The sequence below is a fragment of the Prunus avium genome, chromosome 2 (genome assembly GCF_965620075.1).
Source record: "Prunus avium chromosome 2, drPruAviu1.hap1.1, whole genome shotgun sequence".
Lineage (NCBI taxonomy): Eukaryota > Viridiplantae > Streptophyta > Magnoliopsida > Rosales > Rosaceae > Prunus > Prunus avium.
This window is the reverse complement of record NC_142285.1, coordinates 25,116,664-25,138,069: the sequence shown is the minus strand read 5'-3', so window position 1 is coordinate 25,138,069 and position 21,406 is coordinate 25,116,664. Positions and strand designations below refer to the sequence as shown.

The 21,406-nt window shown below is 37.4% G+C and overlaps 1 protein-coding gene, 1 non-coding gene and 1 pseudogene across 2 annotated transcripts; 1 reads left to right on the top strand and 2 right to left on the bottom strand.

Annotated features, from left to right (window-relative positions):
- Positions 1–2,718: 2,718 nt before the first annotated feature.
- Positions 2,719–2,825, bottom strand: LOC148296711 (small nucleolar RNA R71). The gene has a single exon (XR_015834152.1). It is a non-coding gene; the product is annotated as a small nucleolar RNA R71 (small nucleolar RNA).
- A 9,202-nt stretch (positions 2,826–12,027) lies between these two features.
- Positions 12,028–12,750, top strand: LOC148296710 (secreted RxLR effector protein 161 pseudogene; annotated as a pseudogene).
- A 4,381-nt stretch (positions 12,751–17,131) lies between these two features.
- On the bottom strand, positions 17,132–18,292 carry LOC110746259 (uncharacterized). Its single transcript, XM_021946467.2, has 2 exons — positions 18,211–18,292; positions 17,132–17,767 (listed from the first exon to the last, which is right to left on the bottom strand). Exons 1-2 carry the CDS (start codon positions 18,290–18,292, stop codon positions 17,301–17,303), a joined length of 549 nt encoding a protein of 182 aa, XP_021802159.2. The 3' UTR covers positions 17,132–17,300.
- Positions 18,293–21,406: the final 3,114 nt, after the last annotated feature.

The following is a 21,406-nucleotide window of genomic DNA, read 5'->3' as shown; positions in this document are numbered from 1 at the left end:
TTAATTCTTTTGCTTAGCTTCCTATAATTCTGAGTTATTTGCCTCTATTTGTGTGTTTTGTAGGCCAATAGAGCAAGAGAGCATAATTCATGCAATTCAAGCATGTTAAGGCCTAATTTGGATGAATGGAAGAAGAGCTTAAAGACAAACTCATTTTTCCTACAGTCCAGTTTCGTGGGTCACATTGCAAGATCTGTTTCAGCCACCTACACAGCTCGGATGAGGCCTTATTCTTCATGAAAGTTGTTCCAATGGGTGTGTACTATAACATATCCAAAATGCAGCCCCATTGGATAACTCTGGAGTCCGTAACCTAGCAAACACTGAACCATGCTCAGGATGGATTTTTGTCAGCGAGCAAAACGTGTTAGCAATTTGTTTCGGCCTTAACTTCCTCCTCCGAGCTTGGATTGGGCCAATACTTGTGTGGTTGGATCATACACATTCTTAACTTCACAATGGAAATCTTAAAGTCTTCATTTGATTCAGCCTAGCCCAATTCGTAAGCCCAAGAAGTTGCTGGTCATGCTGACATGAGGATGAGTTGGTTGGAAGCTTGGTCATGGTGAGCTAGGCATGAGCTATTGTAGCTGGTTGGAAGCTTGGTCATGGTGACATGAAGATGAGCTAGGGCTGCTGGTGGGATTTATTGGTGAAGTGCATCAACCAATTCAGATTTTATAATGCAAGTGTTGTATGCATTAGTGAAGTGCATCAACCAATTCATCTTTTATAATGCAAGTGTTGTATGCATTAGCCATATTGAATTCAGATTTATCACTCCCCTCTCCCTATAAATACCACATCCATTCCACATTCAAGACACAACAAATCCTGAGATTCACAACCCCCACAATTCACTCCAACCATCCTCAAACACTCTCAAAATCCCAAACACTCCAACAATCACCAAAACAACTCCAGCAAACCTCTCTTCCATTTCCCTACGAATTTCATCTTCCTTAGCCATCACCACTCACTCAAACTCATCCCAAATCACCTCCATATCCTTCATACATCTTTCTAGAAGTGGGGAAGCTCTTGGAGAAGCATTAGAAGTGGAGAAGCACTTGGAGAAGCATTGGACACCACAAGAACTTCAGAAAAAGGGTTTTTCTACTCTTATTGTATTCATTATGTTTTCTCATTTCTGCTCAAGTCTCTTTTCCATTATGAGTAGCTAAATCCATAACTAGGGCTTCGATGTAACCTAACATGAATATTCTGGGTTTATAAGTTTGGAGTTTCAAGTTTGATTCATGATTCATGTTCTTATTCATTATGCTTATAAGTTAACATGCTTGTTTGAATGATTGATCACCATTAGAACTTGTTTGTTAACTATCTTGGTTTGAATTAAGAGTATACACCATGCTTTAATTCGAATTGAACTATGAATAGGAAGAGTATGTATGGACATTCGACAACAGGGATTAGATACATACTTGGTTGTTTAAAATGTTCTTCTATGCTTAATGGGTTCCTAATGCTTAATTTTAGGTTAGACAACAAATGATCAAATTAGGGAATTAGGAACACAAGGTTATGACCACACACCATGGCTTAATCATACTTTAGCTAGAATCAATCTTTGAATATGAATTAGACTTGTTACTTGAATCTTTATAACCCAGAATTGAATTGTTATGGTGAATCGAATGCCCTAGTCTCCAAACCTGTGTTTTAACCTTCAAAACCACCCTTTGTTACTTTTGTTTACTTGCTTTCCGTTGCAATTTCAGTTTGTTCATTTCTTTCTATAATCACAAGCATTCTCACTTCAAAGTTCATTTTGATCTTGCTGCATTTGTTTTCAAACTCACTCTTGCTTTAAATTCTGTTTTAGATTTAACTTCCTAACTTCTTGAATTTGGTAATCTAAAGTACATAACTAATTTGAACTTCTCAGTCTTCGTGGGTACGACCTCGTACTTGTCTTGCTATACTACTAATTGCCCCGTACAATTGCGAGTTAACATATTATTAACAACAAATTTTGGCGCCGTTGCCGGGGACTGAACGAAAGTTCTTCCCTGGTTATGTGCCCAAGGTTACCCTATTCTTTTTAGTGTTTCTAATTAATCTAATTTTCTGTTTCAGGTAGTTTATGTCTAAAAAGCCATTACTTGAACAAGTGAGGTCTTCGTTCCAACGTTCTAGATCTTGAACGCAGGACCATCATTGCAACCGAATCGTGTGACCTCTGAAATTCAGAATCGTCTAGAAAGGGAGTTGTCAACTGCAAAAGAGCAAGCTCTTGCTACATTTACAAGTCTTGCTCTCCACACTGAACTTCTTGGTTCTTCACTTTCAAATTCGGAAGCAAGTTCAGACCAAGAAGAAGAAGAAATGATGGCTGCCATTGAGTTCATGGGAGAACTTGATATCCCAACAATTCCAGCATCTCCTTCAAGCATTTTGCTGCCCACTGTAGCTCAAAATTATGAGCTTAAATCTTCTCATCTTAATATGCTACCTTCCTTTTATGGTTTACCTAATGAAGATCCATTAACTCATATAAAGGATATTTTTAATGTTGTGAGTTCTTTTCCCTTGACAGGTGTGACAGAAGATCAACTTCGAATGAGAGTGTTTCCATACACTTTAAAGGATAAGGCGAAGTATTGGTTGAATTCTTTGAAGCCTGGTTCACTCACTACATGGTCTGCCATTCAAAAGAAGTTCCTGGAAAAATACTTCTCCACGCAAAAGACCGACATGCTTAGGGACAAGATCTTGTTATTTGCACAGCAAGATGATGAATCGTTTTGTGAAGCATGGGAGAGATTCAATGGGCTGCTCAACCAATGTCCTCATCATGGGATTCCATTGAAGCTTCAAATGCGTATGTTTTATAAAGGACTAACCCCTTCTAGTCATAATAAAGTCACCAATTTTGCAGGTGGTTCTTTTAAAACCAAAACTCCAGAAGAAACGTACGAACTCTTTGAGGAGATAGCAATGGAGACCCAACATACGATACAAGAGGTAAACGTGTTATTAGTGGTTCTAATGATGCTTCTAGTGTGCAGATTTCAAAACTGGAACAAAAGCTAGATGCTCTTCTTGCATTAAACTCAAGAAGCCCTCCGAAGGAAGTGTGTAGCATTTGTGAATCTCATGACCATGCTACCACAGCTTGTCCACTTGGGGCTGGATATCCAGAATTTGTGCAAGAACAAGCTAAGTTGGTAAATTCCTACAACCAAGGTCCAAGAAATGATCCATACTCTCAAAGTTATAATCCAGGTTGGAGAAATCATCCAAACTTTTCATGGAGAAATACCCAGAATCAAGCAAATCCCCCTTCATTCCAAAAGCCACAACAATCATCATCATCATTGGAAGATATAGTGAAGCAGATGGCAATCAACCAATCCAATTTTCAGCAAACTACACAAGCTGCCATCTCCAAATTGGAAGTCCAATTAGGCCAAATAGCTGCTGAAATAACTCAAAGAGTGCCCGGGAAATGGCCAAGCCAAACTGAGATCAATCCAAAGAACCCAGAAGCCAAGGCCATTCATGTGCTCAGATCAGGTAAGATCATTGATAATAAAGATGATTCTAATCTTTCAAATGATGTTGTGATTGTAGAAGATGAAGAGGAGGAGACCATGGCCACGGAAGGAGAACAACTCAAAACTTCTCAATCTGCTCCTAAGGCCAAATCAGATTCTCAGAAATCCGATCAATTCCAATTGCATAAAAGGGATGACAAATTTGTGCCACCACATCTTCAAGAAGATAGATACGTGCCACCCGCTCCATATGTTCCACAGATTCCATTTCCAGGCCGTCTTAAGAAAGCAAAGCAAGATAAGGCTTTTAAAGAGATTTATGATATTTTGAGTAAAGTTAATATCAATTTGCCTTTGCTTGATCTTATTGAACAGATTCCTGCATATGGAAAATTCATCAAGGACTTGAAAACTCACAAGCTCAATTTCGCTCCAAATGAAGGAGTAAAGCTCGACCAGAATGTAAGTGCTGTGTTGCAAAGGAAGCTTCCACCAAAACTAGATGATCCTGGCAGCTTTGACATTCCCATTAACATTAGAGGCAAGAAGGTTGGAAGAGCCATGTTGGACTTGGGAGCAAGCATCAATGTTTTGCCATATTCAGTTATCAAGAGCTTGGCTTAGAAGGGATGAAGAAGACTTCAATGCGACTTGAACTAGCTGATCATTCTATAAAATATCCAAAAGGTATTGTAGAAGATATTCTAGTTCAAGTTAATACACTAATTCTCCCTGCTGATTTTGTAGTGATGGACATGGAAGACAATCCAAATGGAGATCGTGTTGATCCCATTCTCCTAGGCAGGCCATTCATGGCCACTGCAGACACAATCATCAAAGTGAAAGATAGCACCCTCTCCATGACTGTTTTGGGTGAAACTGTTGAATTTAAAATGCTTAATGCTCTATCTCAACCTTCTATCTCTCTTGATTCTTGCTTTTCAATTGATGTTGTGGATCATGAGGTTTCTTCCAAAATTTTGCAGAGAAAGTCTAATGATGCTCTAGAAGCTGTCTTAACACAAGAAGAGGAAGATCTTTGTGAACTGGAGTTCCAAGAAGTGGTGGCTGCCTTAGAAGTGTTTCCGCCATACCCACCATCCTTTAGGCCACCAATCGAGCCTCTTGGACCATCATCCACGAAATTGGAGCCATCCATTGTCATCCCACCAAAGCTAGAACTTAAACCTCTTCCCAATCATCTCAAATATACATATTTGGGTGCTAACAAAACTCTCCCTGTTATAATTGCTGCAGGTCTCTCCTCACATGAAGAAGAGAGCTTAATTAAAGTTCTAAAAGAGCATAAGACAGCCATTGGGTGGACCATAGCAGACATCAAAGGAATTAGTCCAAGCATGTGCATGCACCGAATTTTAATGGAAGAAGACAGCAAACCATCCCGTGATGCCCAAAGGAGGCTAAATCCCAACATGAAAGAGGTGGTTAGAGCTGAAGTTTTAAAGCTACTCGATGTAGGAATCATCTACCCAATTTCAGATTCTAAGTGGGTGAGCCCTGTGCAAGTTGTTCCAAAGAAGTCCGGAATCACCGTTGTGAAGAATGAGAAGAATGAGCTAGTTCCTACACGAACTGTCACTGGTTGGAGAGTTTGCATTGATTACAGGAAGTTGAACACATCCACTAGAAAAGATCATTTCCCCTTGCCTTTTATTGATCAAATGCTTGAACGTTTATCTGGCCATGCTTACTATTGTTTTCTTGATGGTTTTTCAGGTTATAATCAAATTCCCATTGCTCCGGAAGACCAAGAGAAAACCACATTCACATGCCCATTTGGTACGTTTGCTTATAGAAGGATGCCATTCGGTTTGTGCAATGCCCCAGCAACTTTCCAACGATGCATGATGTCAATCTTTTCAAATATGGTGGAACGATTCATTGAGGTATTTATGGATGATTTTTCAGTTTTTGGTTCCTCTTTTGATAATTGTCTTCACCACTTGTCTCTAGTGCTTAAAAGATGCCAGGAAACAAATCTGATTTTGAATTGGGAGAAGTGTCACTTCATGGTGAGACAAGGCATTGTACTAGGCCATGTGATTTCAAGCAAGGGAATCGAAGTGGATAAAGCCAAGATTGACCTCATCTCAAATCTTCCACCCCCTACCTCTGTTAAAGGAATTAGAAGCTTTCTAGGTCATGCTGGATTCTATAAAAGGTTCATCAAAAATTTCTCAAGCATTACAAGGCCATTGTGTAATCTCCTTGCTAAGGATGCTGTTTTTGAGTTTAATGAAGCTTGCATGGAAGCTTTTTCTACCTTGAAGAGGGAGCTAACTTCAGCCCCTATTATCATAGCTCCGGATTGGTCTTTACCATTTGAAATAATGTGTGATGCCTCTGACTTTGCTATTGGTGCAGTTTTAGGTCAAAAGAAGAACAAGCTGCCCCATGTGATTCATTATGCTAGCCGGACCTTGAATGATGCTCAAATCAACTACTCCACAACAGAGAAGGAGTTGCTTGCTGTGGTTTTTGCTTTAGAAAAATTTCGTTCTTACCTTGTTGGTTCTAAAGTAATTGTTTATTCTGACCATGCAGCCCTTAGATACTTGCTCACTAAGAAGGATGCCAAACCACGCTTGATTAGATGGATTCTCTTGCTACAAGAATTCGATTTGGAGATTCGAGACAAGAAGGGATGTGAGAATGTGGTAGCTGATCATTTGAGCAGAATTGTGGTTGAAGAAAAAGGAGCAGCTATGCTACCCTTGAATGAGACTTTCCCTGATGAACAACTATATGCTGCCCAAGTCAAAGAGCCATGGTATGCTGATTTTGTTAATTATCTTGCTTGTGGTGTTCTTAGAAATGATCTAACTTCTCAGGACAAGAAGAAGTTCTTTTCCATGGTGAAACATTATGTCTGGGATGAACCTTTCTTATTCAAGCATTGCCCGGATCAACTCATCAGAAGATGTGTTCCAGAAGAAGAGCAAGAAAGCATACTTAGGCATAGCCACGAATTGGCTTGTGGAGGTCACTTTGGAGCTAAGAAAACAGCACTTAAAATTCTGCAATCTGGTTTCTTTTGGCCCACTCTATTCAAAGATGCGTTTAATTTTTGTGTTAAGTGTGATAGGTGCCAAAGGATGGGGAACATAAGTCGCAGGAATGAAATGCCATTGAATAACATACTTGTTGTGGAGCTCTTCGATGTGTGGGGTATTGATTTCATGGGACCATTCCCATCTTCCTTTGGTTATACTTACATACTTGTTGCTGTTGATTATGTGTCTAAATGGGTGGAAGCCATAGCCACCAAAACCAATGATTATAAGGTGGTGCTGAAGTTCTTGAAGGATAATATTTTCACAAGGTTTGGTACTCCAAGGGCTGTCATTAGTGATGGAGGCAGCCACTTCTGTAACAAGCCATTCGAAGCACTCATGAAAAAGTACAACATCACCCATCGAGTCTCTACACCATATCATCCGTAAACTTCTGGTCAAGTGGAAATAAGCAATAGAGAAATTAAGCACATCCTGGAGAAGGTGGTGAACAATACAAGGAAAGATTGGGAAGCCAAGCTCAATGATGCATTATGGGCTTATAGGACTGCATATAAGACTCCCATTGGAATGAGCCCTTATCGTCTTGTGTTTGGGAAAGCTTGTCACCTGCCAATGGAGCTTGAACACAATGCTTTTTGGGCCATCAAGAAGTTGAATTTTGATCTAGACAAGGCAGGCCATGCAAGAAAGTTTCAGCTGAATGAATTGGAAGAAATTAGACATGAGTCTTATGAGAATGCAAAGCTTTACAAAGAACGAACCAAGAGTTACCATGACCGAAACATTCAACGGAAAGAGTTCTCCAAAGGTATGTCAGTTCTTTTGTTTAACTCACGTTTGCGTCTCTTTCCAGGAAAATTGAAGTCTAGATGGCAAGGCCCATTCACCGTGGTCAATGTTTCTCCCTATGGAGCTGTGGAGATTCAAAACCCTAAAGATGGCTCGACTTTCAAAGTAAATGGACAACGTTTAAAGCCATTCTATGAGGGAGTTTCAGCTGGCATCCAAACTGGCCATGTGGTAGATCAACTTCCCTTCGTACCATCAACTTAGCTGATTGCACAATGTCTTGCCAAGACAGTAACTAAGGCGCTTCTTGGGAGGCAACCCATGTGTTCAAGAAGAAGGTGCTTGGTAGCAATCGACCTAATCGCATCAAGGGGAAGCATTTCAATCCTTTCTCTTTACTTGTTTTGTTTTTATTTTAGTCATTTTAAGTTTATGTTCCTTTTTTATAAATAAATAAATATAAAATTAAAATTAAAAATTAAAAAAAAAAATTCATATAAGCTAACTTTTGGTAACCCCAGTGAGCACCTCCGTCAATACAGTGTCTAGGAGTTCTTTAGGCGACACCTTCGGTGTCTAAGAAGTTTGGGTTTTAAGCGGGACCATTGTGACCCCTCCAACCTTCCCGGATCCCCTGGCTGTGTTTTCTGAGGCCCTTAACTGGTCATCCATGAGTTGCTTATATATTCTTTTTTTTTCTTTTTTTTTTTCCTAAACCTTCTTCTAAACTTTTCCCTTTATCATTTGTTTGTTCTCAATCATCTTTTGTATGCTTTCACATTGAGGACAATGTTCAATTCAGGTCTGGGGGGAAGGTTTTCAATTTCAATTTTCTTATCCATTTATGTTTTCAATTTTCGTTCCCTTGTCACTATTTTTTTTTACATTTTTTATTTTATTTTTATTTTTATTTTTTTTAAAGAATGTCATACAATCAATGCTATGGAGCTGCTATTTGAGGTTTTCATATCAGAATTTTGCACTTCACAAAGCTTTTGCTCTTAGAATTCTGGTGGCTAAAGTACCATGCTCAAATTCTTGAAGGAAAATAGTGGAGACTACCCTAGTGAGCTATATCGAGCCTAATTGCTTTCTTGAGAGGGTTTAAAGTGTTCTATTTCTCATCCATACTTATTTTCTTCAATTCACTCTAATTGATCTCATCATTTCATTTTGATTGAATACTAAGGATGATTCTCTTTTACAGATATCATGTGCTTGCTCTCATTCATGAATGAACTCATTGAAGTGATGCTAGGCTATGTGTGTATAACTATTCTATGTGCTTTCTTTTCACCCTACCCATATGTGTGTTCCATTAGCCCTCTTGAAGCCAAACACTTAAAGCCTTTTTCTTCTATCACCCTCATCATTTCCCTACCTTTGTATCTCAATCTGAGATACTTGACCTATTGTAGCCATACCCTAGTAACTTAGAAATATACCAAGGTTTGCCAACATAAAGTTTGAAGCAAGGAAGTTGCAGCCATGTACCTAAATAAGAATTTTGTGTGAATCTGTGCAATAAAGTAAAGAAGATGCATATCAAATCAACAAAGATGAAAGTGTTTCAATATGATCTAAGTGTGAGAAATAAAGTCTATGCCAGGTGATACCATGAAGTTTGCTGCCATGCCAATCTAAATCAATGATGCCTTGCAGATTAATGAAGCATGCAACCTTGGTATGTTCTTAAGTTATTTGTTTTTCCTTCCAATTCTTCCATTTCCCCTAACCTTAGCCTTTCATTACAACCTTGTGAAAGACCTAGCTGATCTTTGAGGATGTATTCATGGGTGCTGGTATGTATATGTGTATCTATTTTCTTAGTATTTGATTCCTTTCATGAGATCTAACCAAATTTGTGCTTCTATTTCATACACTCACTTATGCTTTCTTGAGAGGATTAAAACATAGGTTCTGAGTGATTGAGTGTTATCTGTGAGAATTAGAGTCGAAGCATGTTCTCTATTCAAGCTTGGTTTGAGTGTGCTTGCTTTGAAACTGTGTGCCTTTGAGCTATAGCTTCCACTTGTACACACTGATTGATGACCTATCTTGGCAACTCTATGGTGTTGGAGGTATGACTAAAACATTCTTTCATTTTCATTAGTTGATTTCAAAGTTGTTTTTCTAACCATTTTGTTTTGTAGAGTTTAAAAAAAAACGTTTGTGGGTATCGTATCTGTTAAACCCTCAGGAGACACAACTCCTCATACTAGGGATGCCTAGAGGTTTAAAGGCTTGTTGCATTCGCTCAATGCAATCGAGTTACCTACGAAAGTGGTCTAGTTAACTTCTTGTTTTGTTTTTATCTTTGTTTTTCTTTTGTTTTGCTCGAGGACTAGCAAAATCTAAGTTTGGCGGTGTGTTAAGCTCATAATTTCATACATATACATGCCCTATTTACTTAATTCTTTTGCTTAGTTTCCTATAATTCTGAGTTATTTGCCTCTATTTGTGTGTTTTGTAGGCCAATAGAGCAAGAGAGCATAATTCATGCAATTCAAGCATGTTAAGGCCTAATTTGGATGAATGGAAGAAGAGTTTAAAGACAAACTCATTTTTCCTACAGTCCAGTTTCGTGGGTCACATTGCAAGATCTGTTTCAGCAACCTACACAGCTCGGATGAGGCCGTATTCTTCATGAAAGTTGTTCCAATGGGTGTGTACTATAACATATCCAAATTTCAGCCCCATTGGATAACTCTGGAGTCCGTAACCTAGCAAACACTGAACCATGCTCAGGATGGATTTTTGTCAGCGAGCAAAACGAGTTAGCAATTTGTTTCGGCCTTAACTTCCTCCTCCGAGCTTGGATTGGGCCAATACTTATGTGGTTGGATCATACACATTCTTAACTTCACAATGGACATCTTAAAGTCTTCATTTGATTCAGCCTAGCCCAATTCGTAAGCCCAAGAAGTTGCTGGTCATGCTGACATGAGGATGAGTTGGTTGGAAGCTTGGTCATGGTGAGCTAGGCATGAGCTATTGTAGCTGGTTGGAAGCTTGGTCATGGTGACATGAAGATGAGCTAGGGCTGCTGGTGGGATTTATTGGTGAAGTGCATCAACCAATTCATCTTTTATAATGCAAGTGTTGTATGCATTAGCCATATTGAATTCAGATTTATCACTCCCCTCTCCCTATAAATACCACATCCATTCCACATTCAAGACACAACAAATCCTGAGATTCACAACCCCCACAATTCACTCCAACCATCCTCAAACACTCTCAAAATCCCAAACACTCCAACAATCACCAAAACAACTCCAGCAAACCTCTCTTCCATTTCCCTACGAATTTCATCTTCCTTAGCCATCACCACTCACTCAAACTCATCCCAAATCACCTCCATATCCTTCATACATCTTTCTAGAAGTGGGGAAGCTCTTGGAGAAGCATTAGAAGTGGAGAAGCACTTGGAGAAGCATTGGACACCACAAGAACTTCAGAAAAAGGGTTTTTCTACTCTTATTGTATTCATTATGTTTTCTCATTTCTGCTCAAGTCACTTTTCCATTATGAGTAGCTAAATCCATAACTAGGGCTTCGATGTAACCTAACATGAATATTCTGGGTTTATAAGTTTGGAGTTTCAAGTTTGATTCATGATTCATGTTCTTATTCATTATGCTTATAAGTTAACATGCTTGTTTGAATGATTGATCACCATTAGAACTTGTTTGTTAACTATCTTGGTTTGAATTAAGAGTATACACCATGCTTTAATTCGAATTGAACTATGAATAGGAAGAGTATGTATGGACATTCGACAACAGGGATTAGATACATACTTGGTTGTTTAAAATGTTCTTCTATGCTTAATGGGTTCCTAATGCTTAATTTTAGGTTAGACAACAAATGATCAAATTAGGGAATTAGGAACACAAGGTTATGACCACACACCATGGCTTAATCATACTTTAGCTAGAATCAATCTTTGAATATGAATTAGACTTGTTACTTGAATCTTTATAACCCAGAATTGAATTGTTATGGTGAATCGAATGCCCTAGTCTCCAAACCTGTGTTTTAACCTTCAAAACCACCCTTTGTTACTTTTGTTTACTTGCTTTCCGTTGCAATTTCAGTTTGTTCATTTCTTTCTATAATCACAAGCATTCTCACTTCAAAGTTCATTTTGATCTTGCTGCATTTGTTTTCAAACTCACTCTTGCTTTAAATTCTGTTTTAGATTTAACTTCCTAACTTCTTGAATTTGGTAATCTAAAGTACATAACTAATTTGAACTTCTCAGTCTTCGTGGGTACGACCTCGTACTTGTCTTGCTATACTACTAATTGCCTCGTACAATTGCGAGTTAACATATTATTAACAACAGTAAGATTGCAGAATTTCTCTCTCGAAGTGGTTATTCAGTGACCCATGCAGATCCTAGTTTATTTGTCAAAGCTAATGGAGGAAAATTAGCTATCGTGCTGGTATACGTGGATGATCTAATCATCACTGGTGATGATGAGGAAGAAATTCACCGGACGAAGGAGAATTTGTCAGTTCGTTTTCAGATGAAAGAACTGGGACAACTCAAGCACTTTCTTGGGCTAGAGGTCGATCGCACACAAGAAGGAATATTTCTGTGTCAACAGAAATATGCAAAAGATTTGTTGCAAAAGTTTGGGATGCTTGAATGCAAGTCAATCTCAACGCCGATGGAGCCCAATGTCAAGCTGTGCGCATATGAAGGCAAAGACTTGGAAGACACAACGATGTATCGACAATTGGTGGGTAGTCTAATCTACTTGACATTGACTCGACCTGACATTTCATATGCAGTTGGTGTGATGAGTCGATACATGCAAAATCCAAAGAAGTCTCATTTGGACGCAGTACGACGAATACTGAGGTATGTGAAAAGTACAATTGACTATGGTCTGTTGTACAAGAAAGGTGAAGATTGCAAGCTAGTTGGTTATTGTGATGCTGACTATGCGGGAGATCATGATACTCGTCGATCAACTACCGGGTACGTGTTTAAGCTTGGTTCAGGAACAATTTCTTGGTGCAGTAAGAGACAGCCGACGGTATCGTTGTCAACCACTGAAGCTGAGTACAGAGCAGCAGCAATGGCAGCTCAAGAGATCACGTGGCTGACACAACTGATGAATGATCTACATCAACTGGTAGATTATTCAGTGCCGTTATATTGCGATAATCAATCGGCAGTTCGTTTGGCGGAAAATCCAGTCTTTCACGCAAGAACCAAACATGTGGAGATACACTACCATTTTATCAGAGAGAAGGTTCTGCAAGAAGAGATTGAGATGAGACATATCAATACAGATGATCAAATTGCGGACTTGTTCACAAAAGGTCTGAGTACTGGCAAGTTGGAAAGATTTCGTCATCAGCTCAGTGTGGTGCGAAGAATGTGAGCTGGTGTTGAGGGGGAGTGTTAAAGTATCAACCCCAGCTCAGCCATTTTGAGGAGAAATCTCTACAAGGTTCTAGAAGTATAAACAACAAGGAAATAAAGCTTAGAGAAGATAGTCAACACTTGAGCTAGATAAGTAGAGAAAAATCTGGAAAAGTGAAGGAAGTTCCACCGACCTAGTAACTAGTATTGTAATATATTAATGTAGTTGATTCTAGAAAGTTACCTTGGCTATGTCGGCTAGGAATGGAGAATAGTCTAGAAAGTAAAAGAATTATGTAGCAAAGGCAGTGGAATGGAGAGCTATGTCGGCTAGAACAACTATAAATAAGCATGAAGCCATGCTTTGTAATAAATCAAGAAGTGAAGTGTGTGTCAACTAGAAGAGTGAGCTATAGAGCTAAGGAGTCATTGTGAGAAGTGTGAGTGAAGTGAGAAAGAGTGTTTGTAAGAGTTAGTCTTTCCTTTGAGAGTTGTTTGTTGTAATATTTTGTGAGTCTAATACAAGTAAATTGTTTACTTGTTTTGTCTCCAACAAGTCTATCTTAGAGTTGTGTACTCTAAAATTTGCTCTACATTTTGTTGCGTGCCTATGATTACAGTGACCAAATCCATCCAAAGGCCCTGTTGCTTCGCTATTCTTTGCACATATACTTGCTTCTCGAACTCATCCTAGCCGTCGCTGCAACCCTGGCTCGAGCCCTCCTAGCCGTCGAGCTGGAGCCACAGTTCAACGAGCCCTACCTCTCCACCTCACTCCAAGACTTCTGGGGCAGATGATGCAACCTCATGGTCACTAGCATCCTACGACCCACCATTTACGAGCCCACCCTTGACATCTCTTGATGCGTTGTTGATCTCAACTGGGCATTGCTGCCCGCAGTGCTCGCGACTAGTATACCTTAAATTTTATTTTTCATTTTTTATTTATTTTTAATGTACAAAATGACCATTTTGCCCTCATTTTTCACGGCAAATTGGATGAAATGTTGTGGATTTAGACGAAGGGGGAAATTGGCGAAAAAAAGAAGTTCATATCCTTAATTTTCTAAAAAAAAGGATAGGGGATTAATTGAAAATTAGGTAAAAGTTCAAGGGGCAAATCACTAGTATACCCTTAAAGAATTTAGGGATTTATGTTCTCTATTATTTTCAGGTTGAAAAACTGTTGTTTTCTAGAAAATTTCTAGTTTTTTTGTTTGATTACTTTTTAGTTTGTCAAAGTCTGAGGATGTGGGTGCGAGAAGGAGGGAGAGAGAGAGGAAAGGGTTGTGGACGTGGGCGGTGAGGTAAGCGCGCTCAGGATAGGGGAGGTGAAGAGGGAATTGAGATTATTATTATTATTATTATTATTATTATTATTATTATGAAGATCTTAATTTTTTTCAAAGAGAAATGTAGCCAGTTTGTGATGTCACGTTTACTAAAATGAATTGAAATGAACAATAATATTATTCAATTTGTAATGTCATAACTTGCATAGTTGTTACACATATACGTTATAATCCATTGTTCAGAGAGAAATGCAGCCAGTTATAATTGAATAGGTTTACTAAAATGAATTGAAATGAACAATAATATTATTCAATTTGTAATGCCATAAATTTCTACTTTATTAATTAAAATAAAAAATTTGTGATGTCACGGTCATTGCCTTATAAAAACGAATAATTTTCACAAGATCCACTAGTGTAGTGGCAATTGCTCCCTCATGCAAAGGCCTAGGTTCGAGTCCTAACATCCATGTAGCATGTGTGAGTTTACTATATTATATCCCCTCTCAAAGAAAAGCTCCTAACAAACAAATAATTAGGATAGATAATTAAGAATCCCATTTCATCACTCAAAGTAATTCTGATTAATGCGCTTCACTGTTTTATTGAAATCATAAAACAACAAAAAATTAATTAAACAGTGCATGTTGTTGTTGTACAAAAACATTGTCTAGGACAACAAAGTTTTTAACCAAGCGTATAAAAAACGTTGGACACTAGTAATGTCATACAATTAGTAAAGTCAAATTATAAGCGGTTATTGGTTGGAAATGTATTGTAACTTAAGTAAGTTGAAGAAACTCTCGTCGTTATAATCAAGAGAAATTAAAGTGTTTACGTATTTATGAGATAGTCTAAGGCGTTTTCATATTCCAAATAACTCGGATCATTGCAAACCCTTATAAATCAAGAAACTCTTAAAACTCAACTCCATCAAAGAATTCTTTGCCTTTCCCAAAAAAATAAAAACTAACTCGTACCAAAAAGCACTATGGCCGCACTAAATATGTACCTAATGTTGGTCATTTTGCTTTTGGCGAGCCCATCAAGAATGATTTTCACAACTTTCGCAATTCCAACTTTCAAGACATCTAATTCGAAAATTTTGGATGAATGTAAAAAACATATCTCCACTAAGTGCATTCGGGAGGTTGGTGGAAGTATTTTCAAAAGTGGGAGTGTAACATACGGTTGTTGCTATGAGCTTGTGTCTGCAGGCAAAACTTGCCATGATCTATTCTTTAACTCTGTTCTTGCCTCCAAACCAATTGTCGACAAATCTAGAGCTTTAGTAGAGAGTACACAAGTTTGGGACCAATGTGTTGAAATTACAATTTCTCCCACACCTTCTATTGCAATTCCAACCCCAAAGGCATTAAATTCGGAGACCTTAGTTGAATGCAAACATATCTCCATTAATTGTGCTTGGGAAGTTGGTGGAAGTATTTTTGAAGGTGGGATGGTAACAGGTGATTGTTGCGATGATCTTCTGTTTGAAGGAAAAAACATGTCGTGATATATTTTTCAATGCGACTCTTTTGTTAAAACTCGAATCCTAGAGCTTTAGCAAAGGGTACACAAGTTTGAAACTGATGTGTTGAAATTGCAATTTCACCTACATTTTCTATTTTAGAACTGGAAAACTAAATTAATAAGAAATTGTGTATGAGATATATGCTATGTTGAAATAACATTTTTATTTGATTTATATTTATTCCAAAAAAAAGTGACTTCAACATGTTGTTTCGCTACGAGCTCAATTTTGTTGGTTAATTAAGGTTCTTCAACAATTGAAAGACAAAATAGTACTATTTTCCACAGCAACCAATGACTTCATTCCGTTCTTTGTGAGGTTTAAAATATTATTGAACCCCTTTTTTTCACAAAATAAGTTTACTTATGTATCTTTTTTTTTATTGTTTGGGATAGACATTTATGGTCGTTGTTTTGTTCGCATCTTCATCATTTCTTCGTCCTCATCTTACTTGTTGGCACAATGTTCATAAAAAACACTCAATTAGTCCAATCGACAATGAAAGAATGCTTAAATATATTTGGAATATTTTATTCATATATGCTAAATAAGCGTACTCATGTAATTAATTGTCACAATACTATCACAATTTGTTTTATCAAAAACTCTGAAGCTACTTTCTGCAAACCTCCGTGTAACCCAATCAGGCAAAAATCAAATATGTTAAGTGGGATTGACCTGGTATTACAGGTGGGCATCGAGATCGGAAAACCGAAACACCGAGCCGCACTGGATGAAAAAAAGGGAGAAAAAACGGAGTTTACAAAAAAGTCAACAAACTGACACCAGACCAAACCGGACCGGTTCCAATTCCAATTTTATACATCAGAAAACTGATCCGAGCCAAACCAGACTGGTTGGCATTAATTTATGTTTTTATTTTTAATATCTAATTATTTAGCCCAATTCTCCTAACACATTAGAAGCCCAATCCCGCAACTCTCCTCCTAGACACTTTGGAAGCCCAATTTATTTTTTTAGCCCAACTCCATTCTCTCCCTCTCTCCCTCTCTCTCTCTCTCTTCTTTTGTTCTTCTTTCTTCTTCTCTCTGATGCGACTTCACTTTCTCTTTTTCCTTTTTTTTTCTTCTTCTCTGCTAGACTGCGACTTCACTCTTTTTCTTTATCCCCTTCTCTCTATTTTTTCTTCTCCCTTTTCTATATCTCTCTTTTTCCTTTTTTTTAGCGTTTCTCTGTAACAGCGCTAGTGTGCTTCGTTTCTGTGGTCGTTCGTTGATTTCGTCCTCTGGCCGTTCGTCTCCTTCGTGCTTATTGGTTGAAAATCTAGTTTGTTTGATTGCAAATAAGGGTTTTTAATGAAATTAAAATTAAGGGTTCTAGAAATCAACTTCTGGCGTGGCTTTACATAATTTATGGATTTATGTTTTCTGTAATTTTCAGGTTGGAAAACTGTTGTTTTCTAAGAAACTTTCCAGTTTTTGTGTTTGATTACTTTTTAGTTTGTCAAAGTCTGAGTCATGTTTTCACTGAACGCGGGTGTGAGAGGGAGAGACAAAGATACAAGAAATTTATGTTCAGTGACAGTGCTAAGAAGTAATTACATAAACAATTGCTTTTCAACACAAATTTGCATAATTCTCTCTTTTACCAGCAGGAATTGCATTTACAAAACACTCAACCAGGCTTCAAAACAACCCATTAACCTGACCACCTATAAATTGACACAAAAATAAAATGGGAAGCCCTCATTAGGGTCAAATTAGGAAGAAGAGGCAGCCTCGCTTAAAGAAGGGCAATGAGAATGAAAAGAAGAACAGCAGCTATGAAAGAATACTTAACAGCAGCAACAAGTATAGCCAATGCGATGAACACCAACTGCCATAGCACCTGCACGCTTGCCCATGTCAGCAGCCCCGTCAATCCGACGGCCAAGATGTTGTTAGGATCTGGGTCCAGCAGCAGATCACCCCATCTGATGTTGCCGAATAAGGGCCGTTGATTCTCTCTCAAATCATCATCACCACCGCCGAATCCAATTTCTTCTTCTTTGTCTTTCTCGTCTTCCCTCTCCTTGCCACTGGGGTTGTTTGCAAATACTACAAATTTTTTGGGTTTTCTTGGTATTTGGGTTTGGGGTTTGAGAAGTAAAGAAGAGGAATTGAGGAGGGTTTGTGAGGGAATTGATAGAGGGCTTGTGGTTGAAATCAAAGAAGATGATGGGATTGGTGGGGGTGTGAAAGCAGCGAGCCCTAAAAGGGTCAGTTTCGACTCGACTCATTTTGGCTCGGCCATTTCCCCATTCTAAATTCTATTGGCTACATATTCTGGGTTTGGGTTGTAAGGGCTTTTTACTTGCTATTTGCGTTTTTGTATTTGTTGGGCTTGGGCTTGGGCCCCAAAATTGGATATCAAGTGTGATGATTTTTTCTTGCAATTACTGAAAAGAAGCTTTTTATTTCATTCTTGTTTTGCCAGACTAATAATGTGACTTTGATTTGAGACTCTGGAGAGGTATGCTTAGCGGTTTTTTTTATAATTATTTCATTTTCAATTTTTTTTTTTAAATGAAAACTAAAAACATGCTTGGTAGTATATTTCGTTTTTCAGTTTTCAAAAAAGTGAAATCTAGTTTTCAAAATCACTCTTCTTTGAAACAACTTGAAAGTAGTTTTCATTTTCATTTTTTTTTTGCCTCCTTCCTCATTCACCAATTTTACATCACTACACATGCATTGAACTACAGTTACTGAAACTCGGTATTTGTGTTCCTCCATGGACCCATTCCAAGCTTGAGTACCTCCAAATCCAAAATTGACCCAAAAAATCATCTTAACTCATAAAATTCACTGAAAAATACTACAAACTCTCTGTAACATGCACTTCATTCTATAATCTCAATTCACAATTTGACCACAGAAAAATTCCATTTCAAGTTCCACATAAAACTGACAACTGAAATCAGTTACCAAACAACTTTTATACATTTTTCATTTTCAATTTTTTTATTAAAAAAAACTAAAATTGGTTACCAAACAAATTTTATGTTTTCAATTTCTTTAAAATGATAAAAGAAAATTATAAATTGAAATTGTTATCAAACGGCCCATAAGGTTGCATGATCGATTCTTTTGGGTTTTACATCAGTTATAAAAGCTGAATCAATTAGTTTGAAGTATGGGTCGTTGTGGGCACAACGTATGGGAATTGATATTTTATAACATCTTTTAATCCGAAATCATTCTCACCTAATAACCTAAAAATGAGGACATATGAGGACTTCTTTAATAAAATCTATTAGACTAATCAGACGACACATAATAGTAGTCTTAACACTCCTTTATTCTTCTATGTTTTACTCAAACAATCATTTTAATTGTTAGAACCCTAAAAATACAAAAATAAAAAAGGAAACATGTTTAAGCAATTAACATACATACAAAATGATTATGATGAAATCCTGGAAAAACAGACTTGTTCGACCAGAAAGAGGAGAGAGGAAGAGGATGAGGGGGAGAAGATACTTTTGTATGGTTTTGTTCGACCAGAAAGAGGAGAGATGAAGGGGATGAACATGAAGGGGAGAAGATGGTTCTGTTGGGTTTTGTTCGACCAGAACGAGGAAAGAGGAAGGGGATGAAGGGGAGAAGATGATTGGGAACGCATATCCCTATTGTACTTTTTTTTTTGCGACTTAGAATAATTAAAAATATTATTTGAATAAACTAAAGTAGTCTGGCTGAGGGTTAAGATTATTAACTATATGTGTCGTTAGATTAATCCAATGACTTTAATTAAAAAGGTCCTCACAAGTCCTCATTTTAGTCCTTAGGTAAGCGAAATTCTTTAAATCAGAGTATTACAGCGACCCTAACCTCCCTCGACCTTGGCGTCATTTGTCACTAATGAACTACATTAAGGGATTAATGCAAAGCTTTACAAATTCAATCAAATAAGACATATTTATCGGGAAGCTAACAAGTTTTGCTAATGATATGTCGACAGTAGGTCATGATAAACATGATACTTAAATATTCTTGCTAACTTTCCTTTACTCATTTATTTAATGCTCATCATGTATGTTAGCAGGGATACGGATCCTTCATCGTTATAATTTTAGAGGAATGCTAGCAACTTTCTCTCTAACCTTCTCCTTTCCTTCATGATATGTGTCATTTTTTTTACACTTAAAGCAATGCCATTAATACATCAAAACAACATACCTTTTGTTTTCCATATTTACCCTTATTTGATGTATTGACTTTAGTGTTTACTTTTTTTTTTTCCAATAACTTTCTCTCTCTTGGAATAATCACAGACTTATAGCCCCAAATCCAACCCTCCCTCTCATCATTTTGAGATAGCCAGACCTTCACACTTGAAACAACATGACATCTCCCACCAAAAAAAAAAATTAAAATTCATCAAAATCATTTTGTTTATTTCTCATATTAAAGTTTGCAACTTTAAGGTGAGATTTTTAAATTTGGGCTGGGTTGTTGTTGTTGTTGTTGCTTGGTGATGGTCCTCAAACCCAAATTTAGTATAATGGCCAATGCTTGCCATGGCCTTGAGGGTGTTCTTACCGTAGCCAAACCTTGCAGGGACTTGGTTTTGTTTGAAGAGAGATTGGGAGAAGAGAGAAAAAAGGGAGAGAGAAGGAAGAGAGAGGAGGTGCTGGGCTTTGGGGAAGAAGGTGGGAACGACTAGAGATAGGTTTTTTTATTTTGATTTTTTAAATATTTAACAAATTAATATAATAATTGTTTACAAAGTATTAAGAAAGCTGTAAAAAATTTAATAAATTAGGGTAAATATGGAAAGAAAAGAAAAAAAAGTTAGGTTGTTTGATGTATTAATGGCATTGTTTTAAGTGTAAAGAAAATGATACATGTCATGAGAGAAAGGGAGAATGTCTAAAAAAGAAGGTTAGAGAGAAGGTTGCTAACATTCCCTATAATTTTGATTCTAGCATTCCTCGTAATTTTATTTCTTGGTTTGAAGAAGAAAAAAAAAAGTAACCACTAATCATGAATAATGTAAACTGAGAGTCGCCAAATTATGTCAGAACCATCTAGCAGGAATACAGAACGTCATGCTTTACCCTGGTAAAAGCTAATATATAACTCTGAAAATACCATTTTCCAGCTACAATAATATTACTGTGCAGGGAAGGAAAACAGTGGGAAGGCAAGAAGAGAGGCCAAGTAAGGGAACAAAAAGGAAAAATCTCTCCTTTTGTCTTTTGATTATATGATTTATGAGATATATATATATATATATATATATATATATCCAATGATGACTTTAAAAAGAGCCCACTGTTTTCTTCCTTCGGAATCATATTAATTCTATCAGGGTTCCCTGTTCATCAAATACGCCCGTACAAAAGCAGAAATGATAAGCTGTGATGTCCAGCTGTGAAAGAAGGGACCTACGATCCCTTTTAGGCAAAGACAAATGTCCAATGCTCACAAGAATCCATTGGCCCTAAAAGATGACTTTTGCATGATTTGTTCAAATGCGGAGTCACACTTCAATTATTCACTTCAAAGTCTGCCGGGTAGGACTTGGGGGCCTATCCATTCCATATGTGAGTGCTCAACACTCACCTCACATGGCAAGGTAGCTCTACATACTTTTAACCAGTAGAAGGCTCCGTATAGATGAAGGTGTTTCAAAGAAAGAATTTGAATTCGATAACAATGACAAATTTGCTATAAACAAAAAGAAGCTAGATACATTCGATTGAATATGTATTATAAATAACTATATGTATGGAATTGATTTGAAATGACTTTGGAAGAATCATTTGAATCTTGATATTCATAATTGTAACTTTACAATTTAAGCTCGTAATGTCATATGAATTCTTGGATTTGGAATCACTC